Here is a 12321-nt window from a genome sequence, read left to right as displayed (position 1 = left end):
TGACTGTCCAGGATGATGAAAAGGGCTGTTTTTTTTTTCATCTGTCTGTTTCCCTGTGTTGACTATCCTCTCATCCTACCCAGGCTGCAGATGGAGTCTAGTGTCACCAACTGGCCAAGATGCATTATGCATCTGAGATGGATATTATGTTTATTGGGCTATGGGCTTTGGGCTACAGACTTTTATTTGCTCATTCCCTAGAGCGTGGTTGAGTGTCTAGTTAGGGGACTTATGAAGGAGAATTTACAGTTTAGGTTCCACGGCAGAGCTAGGTCAGTGTTGGAGAGATAATAATAATAATAATGAATCTCTCAGACCGCCAGAGAATTTAATACTCATGCTCGAAGGCTTGTGAACCTGTCCTCCATAATGAATGCTTTTCTTTTATTGAGTCCTTACTCTCTCATAATAACATATTTTCTCCCTCTCTCTGTCTCCCCCCAGGTCAAACATCTCCTGTAAAGTCTCTAAAACCAGTAAGTTCAAATAAATGTTTGTAAAACGCTTGAAATAAATGATCCCCTCTCCAGTGTGTGTGTGTGTGTGTGTGTGTGTGTGTGTGTGTGTGTGTGTGTGTGTGTCTGTCTCTCTCTCTCTATGTCTGTGTGTGTGTGTCTGTGTCTGAGTGAAACACTGAGGGGCTCTGGAGATGAGACAGGATATGAATAATGAATGTTGTGTGATGTAACTCAGTCTTGATTTTCCCCGCGAGCAGACATCTCTCTGTGCTAGGCTAGCTGCATTATTCAGAGCGCCAGCTAACGTTCACCACTTCTTTTATTTTTTTTGAGCCGACTCGGGGTGAATGCGCCTGTGGCAAACAGCTATTTTAACATCCTTGTGTGATTTTAAGCTGCTAAGCCCTGTTCAACATTTCCCCCCCCGAGCCATTCTACGAGGGCTGAGTCTCCCAATAGGGTTCAAAAACAGGCCTTTTTACCTGGAAGAGCAGTGGAAGTCGCGTACTACCGTAAAGTACAGCCTTTATGAGGAAGGTGTCGCTTTGTAGCACAGTGAGAATGGAGCTGACGACCTGAGGAAAAACTCTGACTGCAAAACTTGCAGAGTGCTCGTAGTCAGTCTGTACTGCGTTAAAAACAGAAATTCAACTCAAAACAAAACAGAACGTTTTGTTAGCCGTCTGCTGCCGTTGTTTTTGCGCCGTTGTGTGGTTAACTGGGTGGCGTTCGTTGTGTGTGTCGCAGTGCACCGCTCCCATGACGCAGCCGAGGCAGGAGATGACCACCAGCACAGAGACGCTGACCCCCCCGGAGCCGTCCCCCCAACCCCTTCCCTTCCCCCCCAGCACCCTGCGCTCCGCCTCGCCCAAACCAGACCCCTCGGAACTCTACCTCAAGTCCAAGGCCCTGTTGGACAGCAAGCGTGAGTCCTCCTCACACCCCCCGCCTCACCTGCACACACATCACTGACCCTACTGCCTGGCACACCTCCCTACTATAGCCAGTCTCACACCTCCATCTGGTTGGCGTGGGAATGTCACTGTCCTAGTTTGGATCATAGATCGTCACTGACCCCCATCTCATTTTCCAGCCAGTTTTGTCGATCGTTCATCACATTCAGTGATCTAAAACGTGTGGTCCTCCCCTCCCTGCCCTGTTTAGCCCCCAACACCAAGGACCTGGACGTGTTCATCAAGAGGAACCAGGAGTCAGGCTTCGGGTTCCGGGTCCTGGGAGGAGAGGGACCAGATCAGCCGGTAAGCACTGGCCCAGGGGGGTCGTCGGACCCACATCCCAGTTCATCCAGCCCCCTGTAGTGTTATGGTGTTGTAAAAAGTCCACGTGTTTACATGGCTCTGAGAGATGTCGTCGTGCTTCGTCCCGGGCCCACAGGTGTACATCGGCGCCATCGTGCCCCTGGGCGCGGCAGAGAAGGACGGACGTCTGCGGGCGGGGGACGAGCTCATGTGTATCGACGGCGTGCCGGTCAAGGGCAAGTCTCACAAGCAGGTGCTGGAGCTGATGACCAACGCTGCCCGCAACGGACAGGTCATGCTCACCGTCCGCAGGAAACTGTCTCACACAGGTGGGTGGTCCTATCTGTGTGTGTGTTGTGGGGGGGGCTTTCCAACTAAGACTGAGTGTGTGTCATGTGAAGGGCAACAGACTTCATATACATTCAGTACATCACTAAAGGAAAGAATAGAAGGAAATAAGAAATAGATCTATTTTGACAGAATAAAGCTCTTCACAGACAGCAACCCCACCATGAAAAGACCAAGCACTTCTGAAGTTGCACTGGATTTGATCTATTGTAATGACAGACAGCATCAGACAGCTGCGACAATGAAGCATCCATCATCAATGTTTTGGGATAGGAATGAAAGCACGAGACAGATTTCCTGATGCAATTTGACAAGACGGAGATTCAACAAAACAAACCCATAGTCATGAAAGATATCCTAGAATTGCCATGTCTAGATTTGCCTCCCTCATAAATAATGACTTGACGACGGTTTCCATTCCGGATATTTATTTCCCATTTTCTGCCCATTTCACATAACCGTCAGAATGTCTGTCTATAATCTTGTGTTTGTGTCTGGGGTGGAATTTCACACAATAATTAACACAATAATGACACCATGATAATCTGTCTAGAGGGAAACATTTTGGCAACTCATTCACATCACAAGTTTAGAACCAATTCTTTTCACACAGACAAAGACCTGCGTTGAAATTGACTACTACATCAAATCAGACTTTATTCTACAGTTTATCAAGTAGCACCTTTGGTACACGGATGCAATACAATGCGCTTTAGAGGGAAAATAAACAATAAAAACAGAGAATAATGCAAGGTGAAGGATGAAAGTACGTCAAGTGTAAAATGAGTGATGAATTGTCAACTGTTACAATACATAACTGAAGTGATTTTTTTTTTCAGTCGTTTATTCTAGCGGTAATAATGTAGTATCACTTTATTAGTTATGAGTACTCTTCCTTGCTGTGTGTGACCAGAGGGTAGTGGAGAGGAGGATGGGGCCCAGCCACAGCAGCAGCAGGTAGCCCCAGCCCTGGTCAACGGCTCCCCCAAGCCGCCCCGCATCGAGGTGCCCAACCCCCCCCAGCACGAGAGTTACGACGTCACCCTGCAGCGCAAGGACAACGAAGGCTTTGGCTTTGTCATCCTCACCTCCAAAAACAAACCCCCACCTGGAGGTAAGAGAGACACACACACACACACACACATTTGAATACTTTATTTGGTTCCACAAATTATATTACACAAACAGGGAATCAAATATTTCGGGGCTAAGCAGCACTGAACACTCAAGGGTACACATAACACCTCCTTCTCCACACGGCCAAGCTGCCAATAATAGCTGAGACAGAGCAAAATTTGGCAACCTGTTTGGCCTTTCTTTTAGACATTGCAGCAATTCTCAGACCCCTCATGGTGCATTTATATACATGGCCCAGACTTCCAAATACAAGTATGCTGAATTTACATTTGTACCCAAAGCTGGTTATCGTACTAAGTAGTGGTTGGTATTTGATATACTTGTCCTGGAAAGTCTGGTCCATGTACAGGTCAAAGGGGCAGCCTACTTCTACAATCAGCACCTCCTTGTGGCTGGTATCAACAAAGACAACATCAGGTGTATTTGGGATGTTGGCAAAAACGTCATTGGTAAAACCAAACCACTCTGGTAACACTCTGGCATGCTTGTACATAGCTGCGCTAGATGGTAAGATGTTTTGTACTGTATCAGACACAATGTCCACAATACGGTCATGACGAGCTATGTACAGGTGTTTGTATGCATTACATCCATTTGTTATGTGTGCAATGGATTCTAGATGTTGTGAATCCTGATGGTTTAAACAGAATGGACTGTGAGTGTGGGGATACCAGGTGGACAGATTGTACTTGGTCGGTAATACCTGCAGTCTTGCTTTGATGGTGAATTTCAAAACATCCTCACCAACAGCGGCGTTCTTAAACACTGAGTGTGAGACTGAGTGGTCACAAACACACACACACACACACACACACACACACACAGAGCCTCAATATACACTCACTTTATTGGCTTTATAAGGTATTCTATTGGATTCTGATCCGATCTCTAGAAAGGCCTAGAGGAACTTTGAGGCAAAGTTTTCCCGCTTCCTGACATGGTGCATTATCATCATGCTTGAAGTAGCCATTAGAAGATACATGGCCATGAGGGGATGGCATGATGCGTCAGCAACAAGAACAAAAACATTCCCCACACCATTATACCACCTCCATGAATGAGAAGGTGTACAGGCTTTCCTAGTAAAGTGTTCAAAAAAGTGTGAGTGTTGTGAGCTGCAACGTTTGCAGGAAAAGCGCTATACAAATAACGTTATTATTATATTATTATTATTATATTATTATTATTATTATTATTATATATCCTTCTACAGTTCAGTTCCTTATACAACCTTTCTTAGCTGTGGCCTCGCTACCCACTTTATTGCTGTGGAATACGGGCGGTTATTGTTTGTGTTTATGCTTTTGTAATTCTCAATAACAAGACACATAACTTCCCTCATCACCTTCAATTCAACTCAACTTCTCTTTATCTCTCTCTCTCTTTGTCTCTTTCTCTCTGCTGCTCCATCTCTTCTCATCACTGATTGCTACAAACAGACACTGCATTGTCCCATGCTGAATACCGTCTCTCTCTCTCTCTCTCTCTCTCTCTCTCTCTCTCTCTCTCTCTCTCTCTCTCTCTCTCTCTCTATCTGGACCTTTGTTTGTTTCATAGAGGTTTCATAACCACTGTCATTCAGTTGAACTTAGTTTCTCTGACCCTGTTATGTTGAAGGATGCATTGACCAAAAAAAAGTCCCTCATCAACAAAACTTCCATACTTCGATGTCCTCAGCCGTCTCTACTGTCTCTCCTCCTTCAGTTATCCCTCATAAGATCGGTCGCATCATCGAGGGCAGCCCCACGGACCGCAGCGGTCGTCTGAAGGTGGGAGATCGCATCTCGGCCGTCAACGCGCAGTCCATCATGGAGCTGTCCCACAACGACATTGTGCAGCTCATCAAGGACGCCGGCAACACCGTCACCCTCACCGTGGTGCCTGAGGACGGTAAGCTCCCGACGAAGGGAGGTCACTGACCTCTGGGACATGGTGTTTGTTTTGTTGTTGGTGTGTGGACATAAACCTTAAATGTAGGTTTCCCTGAGAAAAACAAACAAACCTCTACAATTTGAATAAATAACCCAACATTTGTATTTGAAAACAAACAGTGTCTGTGTATTGCACCTGAAGATTGTATCTCAGTGTTTTTTAGGGTTCAAATCCAACCAATTAGCTTGCATTTACACCGCAGGTCGTAATACCTACCGTAGTTCCGATTTAGTGCCTATATCAGATTTTTTGGGAACGCCTGCTTACACCTACTTTTTCAAATGACCCATATCCGATACCTGTGCTTACACCCGTAACACTTGAAACGACCCGCATGCGACCCACGTGCGTACATCGAAAACGTATGTAAACAGACTGCCGTCAAACGACATAAAAATGCAAGAGAGTCTTTTAGGCAATTACTCCACACTTGGACTTCATCTATATGTGTCGGCGTAGCCCGCCATCATGTTGTTGGGGTCACAAGAACAGAGGGTATGATGAAGTGTGTATGTGTGTGTGTGTGTGTGTGTGTGTGTGTGTGTGTGTGTGTGTGTGTGTGTGGCGTGTGCGTGTGCGTGTGTGTGTGCGCATGTATTCCATACTGAATGTATTTGTGTTTTGTGTTTCTCTTAGAGAACAGCGGGCCTCCGTCTGGCTCCAGCTCAGCCAAGCAGAGCCCTTCAGCACAGCACAGAGCCATGGGCCAGCAGCCTGCCAGCCTCACTGACAGGTACACATACATCACACAGACACACACACACACATCACACATACACTCACACATCACACAGACACACACACACACACACACATCACACAGACACTCACACATCACACAGACACACACCCACACACACAGACATACAGTAGACACACACACACAAACACACACACACACACACAGACATAGACACACACACACACACACACACACACACACACACAGACATAGACACACACACACACACACACACACACACTCACGTGCCTTATTATTCCCTGGAAATGTTCCCAATATGCCCCCTGTTAATCAGAATTCTGAGTGAAAGTGAGCCCGTCTCCCAGAGCTCTGATACATAGCCAATTCCAGGAAGCCTGATCCCCTCAAAGCAATGTCTGGTGTATAAACCACGCTTCATTACTACTCTCCCTCCGCCTCGGCCTCATGTGCCCTGCGATGCAGAGAGAGAGACAGAACTACACTGCCGTCTGTAGAGGAGAGGAGATGAGAGGGGGAGAGGAGTGGGGTTGAGGAGACAGGAGGAGAGGAAAAGAGAGGGAGAGAGGAAGAGTGGAGAGGGGGGGGGGGGCGGGGGGGCGTGGCTGGCTGCAAGTCTTACACCGCCTTTGATCTTCCACTTTAAAGGAGATTACCTGTGTCAGCCGTTTTAATCCTTTACTGCAGCCATACACTGCAATACCTCCCCTCCGTAATGATCCCCTATCAGTCCTCCCTCCCTCCCTCCCTCCCCACGCCCCTTTGTGCTCATCGCATGAATACACCCTGGATTGCTCCTCGTTGAACCCTCCTCTCAGAAGTCTCGTCCTCGCTAATCTCTAAAACACGGCCCGGGTCAGGCCTGGGTAAACAAGAGGAGTGGCTGTCATCTGGGCCATCTTAAGTATGTAAACTCTCTTCTAACCCCATCCCAGTGAGCCCTGCTAAGAAGCTAAGTAAGTGCTAAGAAGCTAGTAGCTAGTAGATGCTAGGAAGGCCCCAGACACTACAGCTGAACCCCCCCCCCCCCCCCCGTAAAAGAGCCTGGTTAGGAGAGCTCTGTGAAGCGTTGTGAAGTCTACGGAAGTGACTGTCTCCCTGTGCTGTGTGAGCGACTCTCCGCTCTGATGGAATTATTAGAACATGTACTGTACAGTTTCCCGCACTGAATAATCCAGCGGGAGGCTGGTGGAGGTAGAAATTGGAGGTTTGATACCATTCCATGTGTTATGATGGCAGCACATTACCCCCACCCTCATTCACCTCCACTGGCTTCCGGTCAAGTCCCGCATCACATACAAAATCCTCCTTCTCACCTACAAATCCCCCCACGGATGCCCCCCCAGTACCTAGCTGACCTTTTCTGCCAACATACCCCATCCCTGAACCTGTGATCTTCAGACATGGGTCTGCTTTGTGGCAGCACCCACCGTTTGGAACTCTCTCCCCACAGTGATCGGCAATGCCCCTACCCTGGACACCTTCAAATCATTCCTCAAAACTCTGTTCACCAAGGCCTTTAGCCCCTAGTTTAGTTTTGTCGCTGTCTCTGTGTTTTTTCTGTTCTGTTTGTCTGACTTTCTGTCTGTAAATTCTGTAAAGAGTCCTTTGGTTTGTTTTAGGCGCTATATAAAACTAAGATATTATTATTATTATTATTATTATTATCATTATTATTATTATGATTAAGCCCGTCCTCTGGTTTCTCCCTCCACCGGCCTCCGCGGGTGTACGGGAGGGAGAGAGGCCCTTAATGTCCTGCTGAAGGCTTGGGGTGTGGAGGTAGTGTGGTAGAGGTAGAAGAGGGAGAGAACAGGGTCTTCCATTCCATGGTCTAGTCTGGGTAGGTTGGTCCTCACTGAGTGAGCCCGCTCTAATGTTTGTGTTTGTTGGCGGCGTAGGAATGGCGTTTCGGAGGAGAAGAAGGAGGGGGTCGGCTGGCCGGAGTACAAGTCCCTCCCAGCGAGCGAGATGGGAACTCTGATCACCTCAGGCCCTAAGCAGGTGAGACTACGGATAAAGGCAGGAAAAATAGGATCAGCAGCTAAATTAGCAGTGTCAGCTAAACAGCTACACACACACGCACACACACACACACACACACACACACACACACACACGCACACACTGCCTCTGAATCTGTAATACTCTACTCTAACTTATTCCATTCCAATTTCTATTCTATTCTAAACACTCAAAGCTCATGTTCAAGTCTCACAAGCGGTGTGTTTGTTGTGTGGTGGCGCGGCGTGGTCAGGGCTGTTTCCATGTGGAGCTGGAGCGCGGTCAGCGGGGCTTTGGCTTCAGCCTGCGGGGGGGGAAGGAGTACAACATGGGCCTGTTCATCCTCCGCCTGGCCGAGGACGGCCCTGCACTGAAGGACGGGAGGATACACGTGAGTCTGTCTGCCTGTCTGCCTGCCTGTCTGTCTGTCTGCCTGTCTGTCTGCCTGCCTGTCTGTCTGTCTGCCTGTCTGTCTGTCTGTCTGTCTGTTTGTCTGTCTGCCTGCCTGTCTGCCTGTCTGTCTGTCCATCCATCTGTCCGTCTGTCCGTCTGCCTGTCTGTCCATCCGTCTGTCTGTCTGTCTGTCCGTCTGTCCGTCCATCCGTCTGTTTATCCGTCTATCCGTCTGTCCATCTGTCTGTCTGTCTGTCTCCTCACCCAGGGCATAGTCAGTGTCCATAGTGATGGTGTGTTACTTGTGTCATGAGTAGAGCCAGAGAGTTTTTCCTGACCACATGAACTCCTGGTGCTTAGTCTAGAGGAGCAGCAGAGCTATACTAATACGTGTGTGCGTCTGTGTGTGTGTGTGTGTGTGCGCGCGTGTTTGTGTGTGTCTGTGTGCGTGTGGCGTGTGTGCGTCTGTGTGTCTGTGTGTGCGTGTGTTACTGCACGACGACCGCAGGTCGGAGATCAGATCGTGGAGATCAACTGCGAGGCCACCCACGGCATCACACACACACGAGCCATCGAGCTGATCCAGGCGGGGGGCACCAAAGTCCTGCTGCTCCTCAGGCCAGGCCTGGGCCTCGTCCCGGACCACAGTGAGTCACCACACACTCACATTCACTCCCTCAGTCACTTACTCACTCCATATCTCCACCGTGGCTACTACCAATGCACAAACACATAGAATGTAAGCAGTACTATATGATTCATGCAGCTGACTGTCCTCTTAACATCAGGGTGCCTGGTCTCAGTTTTGTCATGCACGTTAGAGGGCTGTTTGCAAGCGTATCTCTTTACCGCTCTCTTTTGCTCTCTATCTCGCTCTACCTCTGTCGCTCTCTACCTCTGTCTGTCTTGCTGTCCCGGCGCTGTTCTTTCTCTCTCTCTTTCTCTCTCTCTCTCTCTTTCTCTTCCTCCTGTAGGTCTGAACTCTCCTCCTTCCACCCTGTGCTTCTACATGAAACCAGAGCATCACTAAAGGCTTCACTGCTTTTCTTGGTCTGTCCCTAATAACCTTGGTAAACCTCCTCCTCTACCTCCTCCTCCTCCTCCTTCTCCTCTTTTGCCTCTGTTCTTGTCTTTCCAAGTTGCACCTTCAGCATCGGCCTCTCACCCCCCCCCCCCCCCCCACCGTCAAGCTGCTTCTAATCAGAAATGAACACCGTCCCACAGACCTGTGACTCACACAAGACACAGATCTACAGATTCTATCTGTAGAAGTCGGTGGGTCTCACCAGCCAGGTTTAAAACCTCACACTGGCTCAGCATGACCCTAGGTCTGGTTAGGCGAGACTGCATGTATGTACTGTACATGTAGGTCAAGGGGGCGTGGGGGGGGGGGGGGGTGAACTGAGGCAGTGACTCCACCAGGGGAACATGTTTGACTAACTGCCCTGCTGGAGCACAGAGGTTGTTTTGAGGTTTATTACTGAAGCTGATATATGAACTCACACCCGCGTCAGAGAGGGCGCAGATTGATTGAGACCCAGAGAGACAGCTAACAAGATATCGATCAACGTCTGACATAAATGTTAACAAGGTGTATGTGTGCGTTCACCGGCATGAACTCTCCTCTCCTCGAGATGGAGAAGAATGAGTTTCTATGAGTTGTTGTTCCCTCATAGAAATCGAAATCCATTTCAACACCACACCACACAACAAGTCCATCTCACGTTCTGGTTTCTCCCGCTACATCTTTGCTATCTCAATCTCAGCAGTGCAGTTCTTATCAGCTTACAGGGGTGAAATTGAAATGCCAGCTGCGGGGCAAAAGGTAACACCTTCCCCTTTTGATGGCTGTGTACTCGGCTGATACATATGTCTCAGTCTCAGCTGTGGCTGAGTGACTCGAAAGCAAATATCTGGAAGGTTATAATGGAAATATGTATTGGTAGATGGTAGATTGGTAGAAGAAATGAAGGTTGTATTGGTAGATGAAATGAAGGTTGTTAGTGAATGTGAATTCAAATTCAAGACGCTTCCACAACGTCATATATTGAATATGCAAAATGGGCCCCAGACTTAGATGGAACTACTTTCTCCCCAGTCTACTTTATTACCAGAGTAAACTTTTTTTTTTTTCTCTGAAACTACCCGGAGGCAGCACAGGACTCTTCTCACTCACTATTACTCTCGATGCTTGTTTTCAGGTATGAAGGAGAAACTGAACATTTCACCCTCAGGCTTTCCAAGACTTTCTGCATCCGACGAGCAGTCATCCCCAGCCTCTCCATCCTCCATCTCCCTCTCCGCCTCCGATCTCTCCCCCTCCTCCGCCAACGCCACCGCCCCCGGGGAGCTCGACGCGGCTACCGCCGCCCCCTCCTCCCGGGCCGCTGGGCCCCCCCTCCATGCTGCACAGGAGCCCCCCCGGGAACAAGCCAACAAGGCCAGAGGGCAGCACCCTCACCACCACCAACGGCAGCCCCCCAGCCCCGACACCCTGGAGCGGAAACCCCTCCCCAAGAAAAATGACTCCACCACTTCCCGCCACGCTGACAAGGCTGACAGTCCTAAGAGAATCTCGGAGGGCCGCTCTGAGAGGAAGGAGCGCTCCCAGAGTCCCAGGAAGGCGGACAGAGACCGCGGCCAGGCGAGGACCGCTGAACACGGGAACGCTTCCCAGGAGGGAGAGGCGGCCACGGAGAGGAAAGCCCACGGCCACAGAGAGGCCCGAGCCTCCAGCCCCAGGAAGACCACCACCACCAGGGAGCAGGACGCAGGGGTCCCCAAGCAGCCGTCTAAGACCCAGCTGGAGGAGTCTCCGCGGCGCGCGGGCGGCCAGCACCCTCACCCCCCCAACCCCACCACCGCCACCGCCGCCTCCGGAGAGAGGAGAGACCGCAGGCGCAAGGAGGAGGAGGACTCCGCCGCTCGCAGACAGGAGAGGGAGGCGGGCGAAAACAGAACAGGGGAACCGACCAGGGGAAGCAACGAGCGTCGCAGGAGAGACAAGGGCCCGGAGCGGGAAGACGGGGGAGCCCCTCACAGAGCCCCCCCTGCCCAGACGCCCAGGGAGAGGACGGGGCACCCAGACTCGGACGGCGGCGGCGGCACCCTGAACCGGAGGAGCGCCAGGGAGAAAGAGCGGGAGCAAGAAGGGAAGGAGAGCAGCAAACACCGAGGGGCGGCGGAGGAGGAGGAGAGGAAAAGGGACGCCAGGGGCCCCGGCGGCGGCTGCGGCAACGTGGAGCCCGCAACGTGCAATGGGAACTCCAACGGCAAGAAGCCCTCCACCATCACCCCCGGCCCCTGGAAGGTCCCCAGCACAGCTAAGATCCAGGTGTCACGGGAGGGGAACTGAGGTACCTCGATGGGGACCCTAACCCTGCCCCCCCCCCTCCCCGCACGTCACCCAGCCACGACCCTCCATAAGAGACTAGCTTCCGCTTCTGCTTCTGCCTGTCTGACTGCAGCATGACGTCATTTTTGTACGGACCTCTGAGGATCGACGACGAGGCTATCTGCATCACTGTGTAACCATCACATTGCCTCCCATTGCACATCAGTGCTTTTCTCACACAAACGTTTGCCTCGGTCAGTCAACCAGCCAGCCAGCCAGTTAGCCAGCTAGCCAGCTAGCGTGCAGCATAAAGGTTGTTGTTCACTTCAGAGTTGTGTGTCTGTCTGTTCAGACACAGGACCTGTCTGATCTGTTGGGTGTGATACTGAAGTATTTGTGTGTGTGTGTGTGTGTGTGTGTGTGCCAATCAGAGACTCCGGTGGTGAAGAACGGGGTCCATGTGTCAGCCTTTTCTGTGAGACCCCTTTGTCGGTAATGAAAGGAAAATGCTTTTACTGCTGGCTTTGATGAAGGATGCTGTTGTATGTCACTTTGAAGGTTTAAAAAGACTTTATATCCAGGCAATCACTCAGCTTTTCTCCTTCTGGTGGAATTGATTCACTGCTACTTATTTGATGGATGTATAACAAGGTGAGGCTGTGATGATTTCCTGAGGGGGATGGGGAGGGGGAGGGGGGATGGGGGGTGGTGGGTGTCTTTTCAATCATGTTCTGT

At 50.1% G+C, this 12321-nt stretch overlaps 1 protein-coding gene across 1 annotated transcript in view; it reads left to right on the top strand.

Annotated features, from left to right (window-relative positions):
* Window positions 1–12059, top strand: part of magi3a (membrane associated guanylate kinase, WW and PDZ domain containing 3a) — a gene marked incomplete at its 5' end in the record, with an annotated part of 142019 nt that extends 129960 nt beyond the window's left edge. The window contains 11 exon segments of the mRNA XM_080533758.1: window positions 445–476; window positions 1206–1383; window positions 1623–1717; window positions 1854–2046; window positions 2979–3179; window positions 4907–5092; window positions 5771–5867; window positions 7757–7859; window positions 8113–8250; window positions 8761–8899; window positions 10454–12059. Coding sequence (XP_080389884.1) covers window positions 445–476; window positions 1206–1383; window positions 1623–1717; window positions 1854–2046; window positions 2979–3179; window positions 4907–5092; window positions 5771–5867; window positions 7757–7859; window positions 8113–8250; window positions 8761–8899; window positions 10454–11607 — 2516 coding nt within the window. The 3' untranslated portion in view covers window positions 11608–12059.
* Between the last annotated feature and the right edge of the window lie 262 nt (window positions 12060–12321).

Source organism: Nansenia antarctica (assembly GCF_963989245.1).
Source record: "Nansenia antarctica genome assembly, chromosome: 6".
NCBI classification, from domain to species: Eukaryota; Metazoa; Chordata; class Actinopteri; order Argentiniformes; family Microstomatidae; genus Nansenia; species Nansenia antarctica.
The sequence above is the reverse complement of the archived record's forward strand: the minus strand, read 5'-3'. Positions and strand labels throughout refer to the sequence as shown.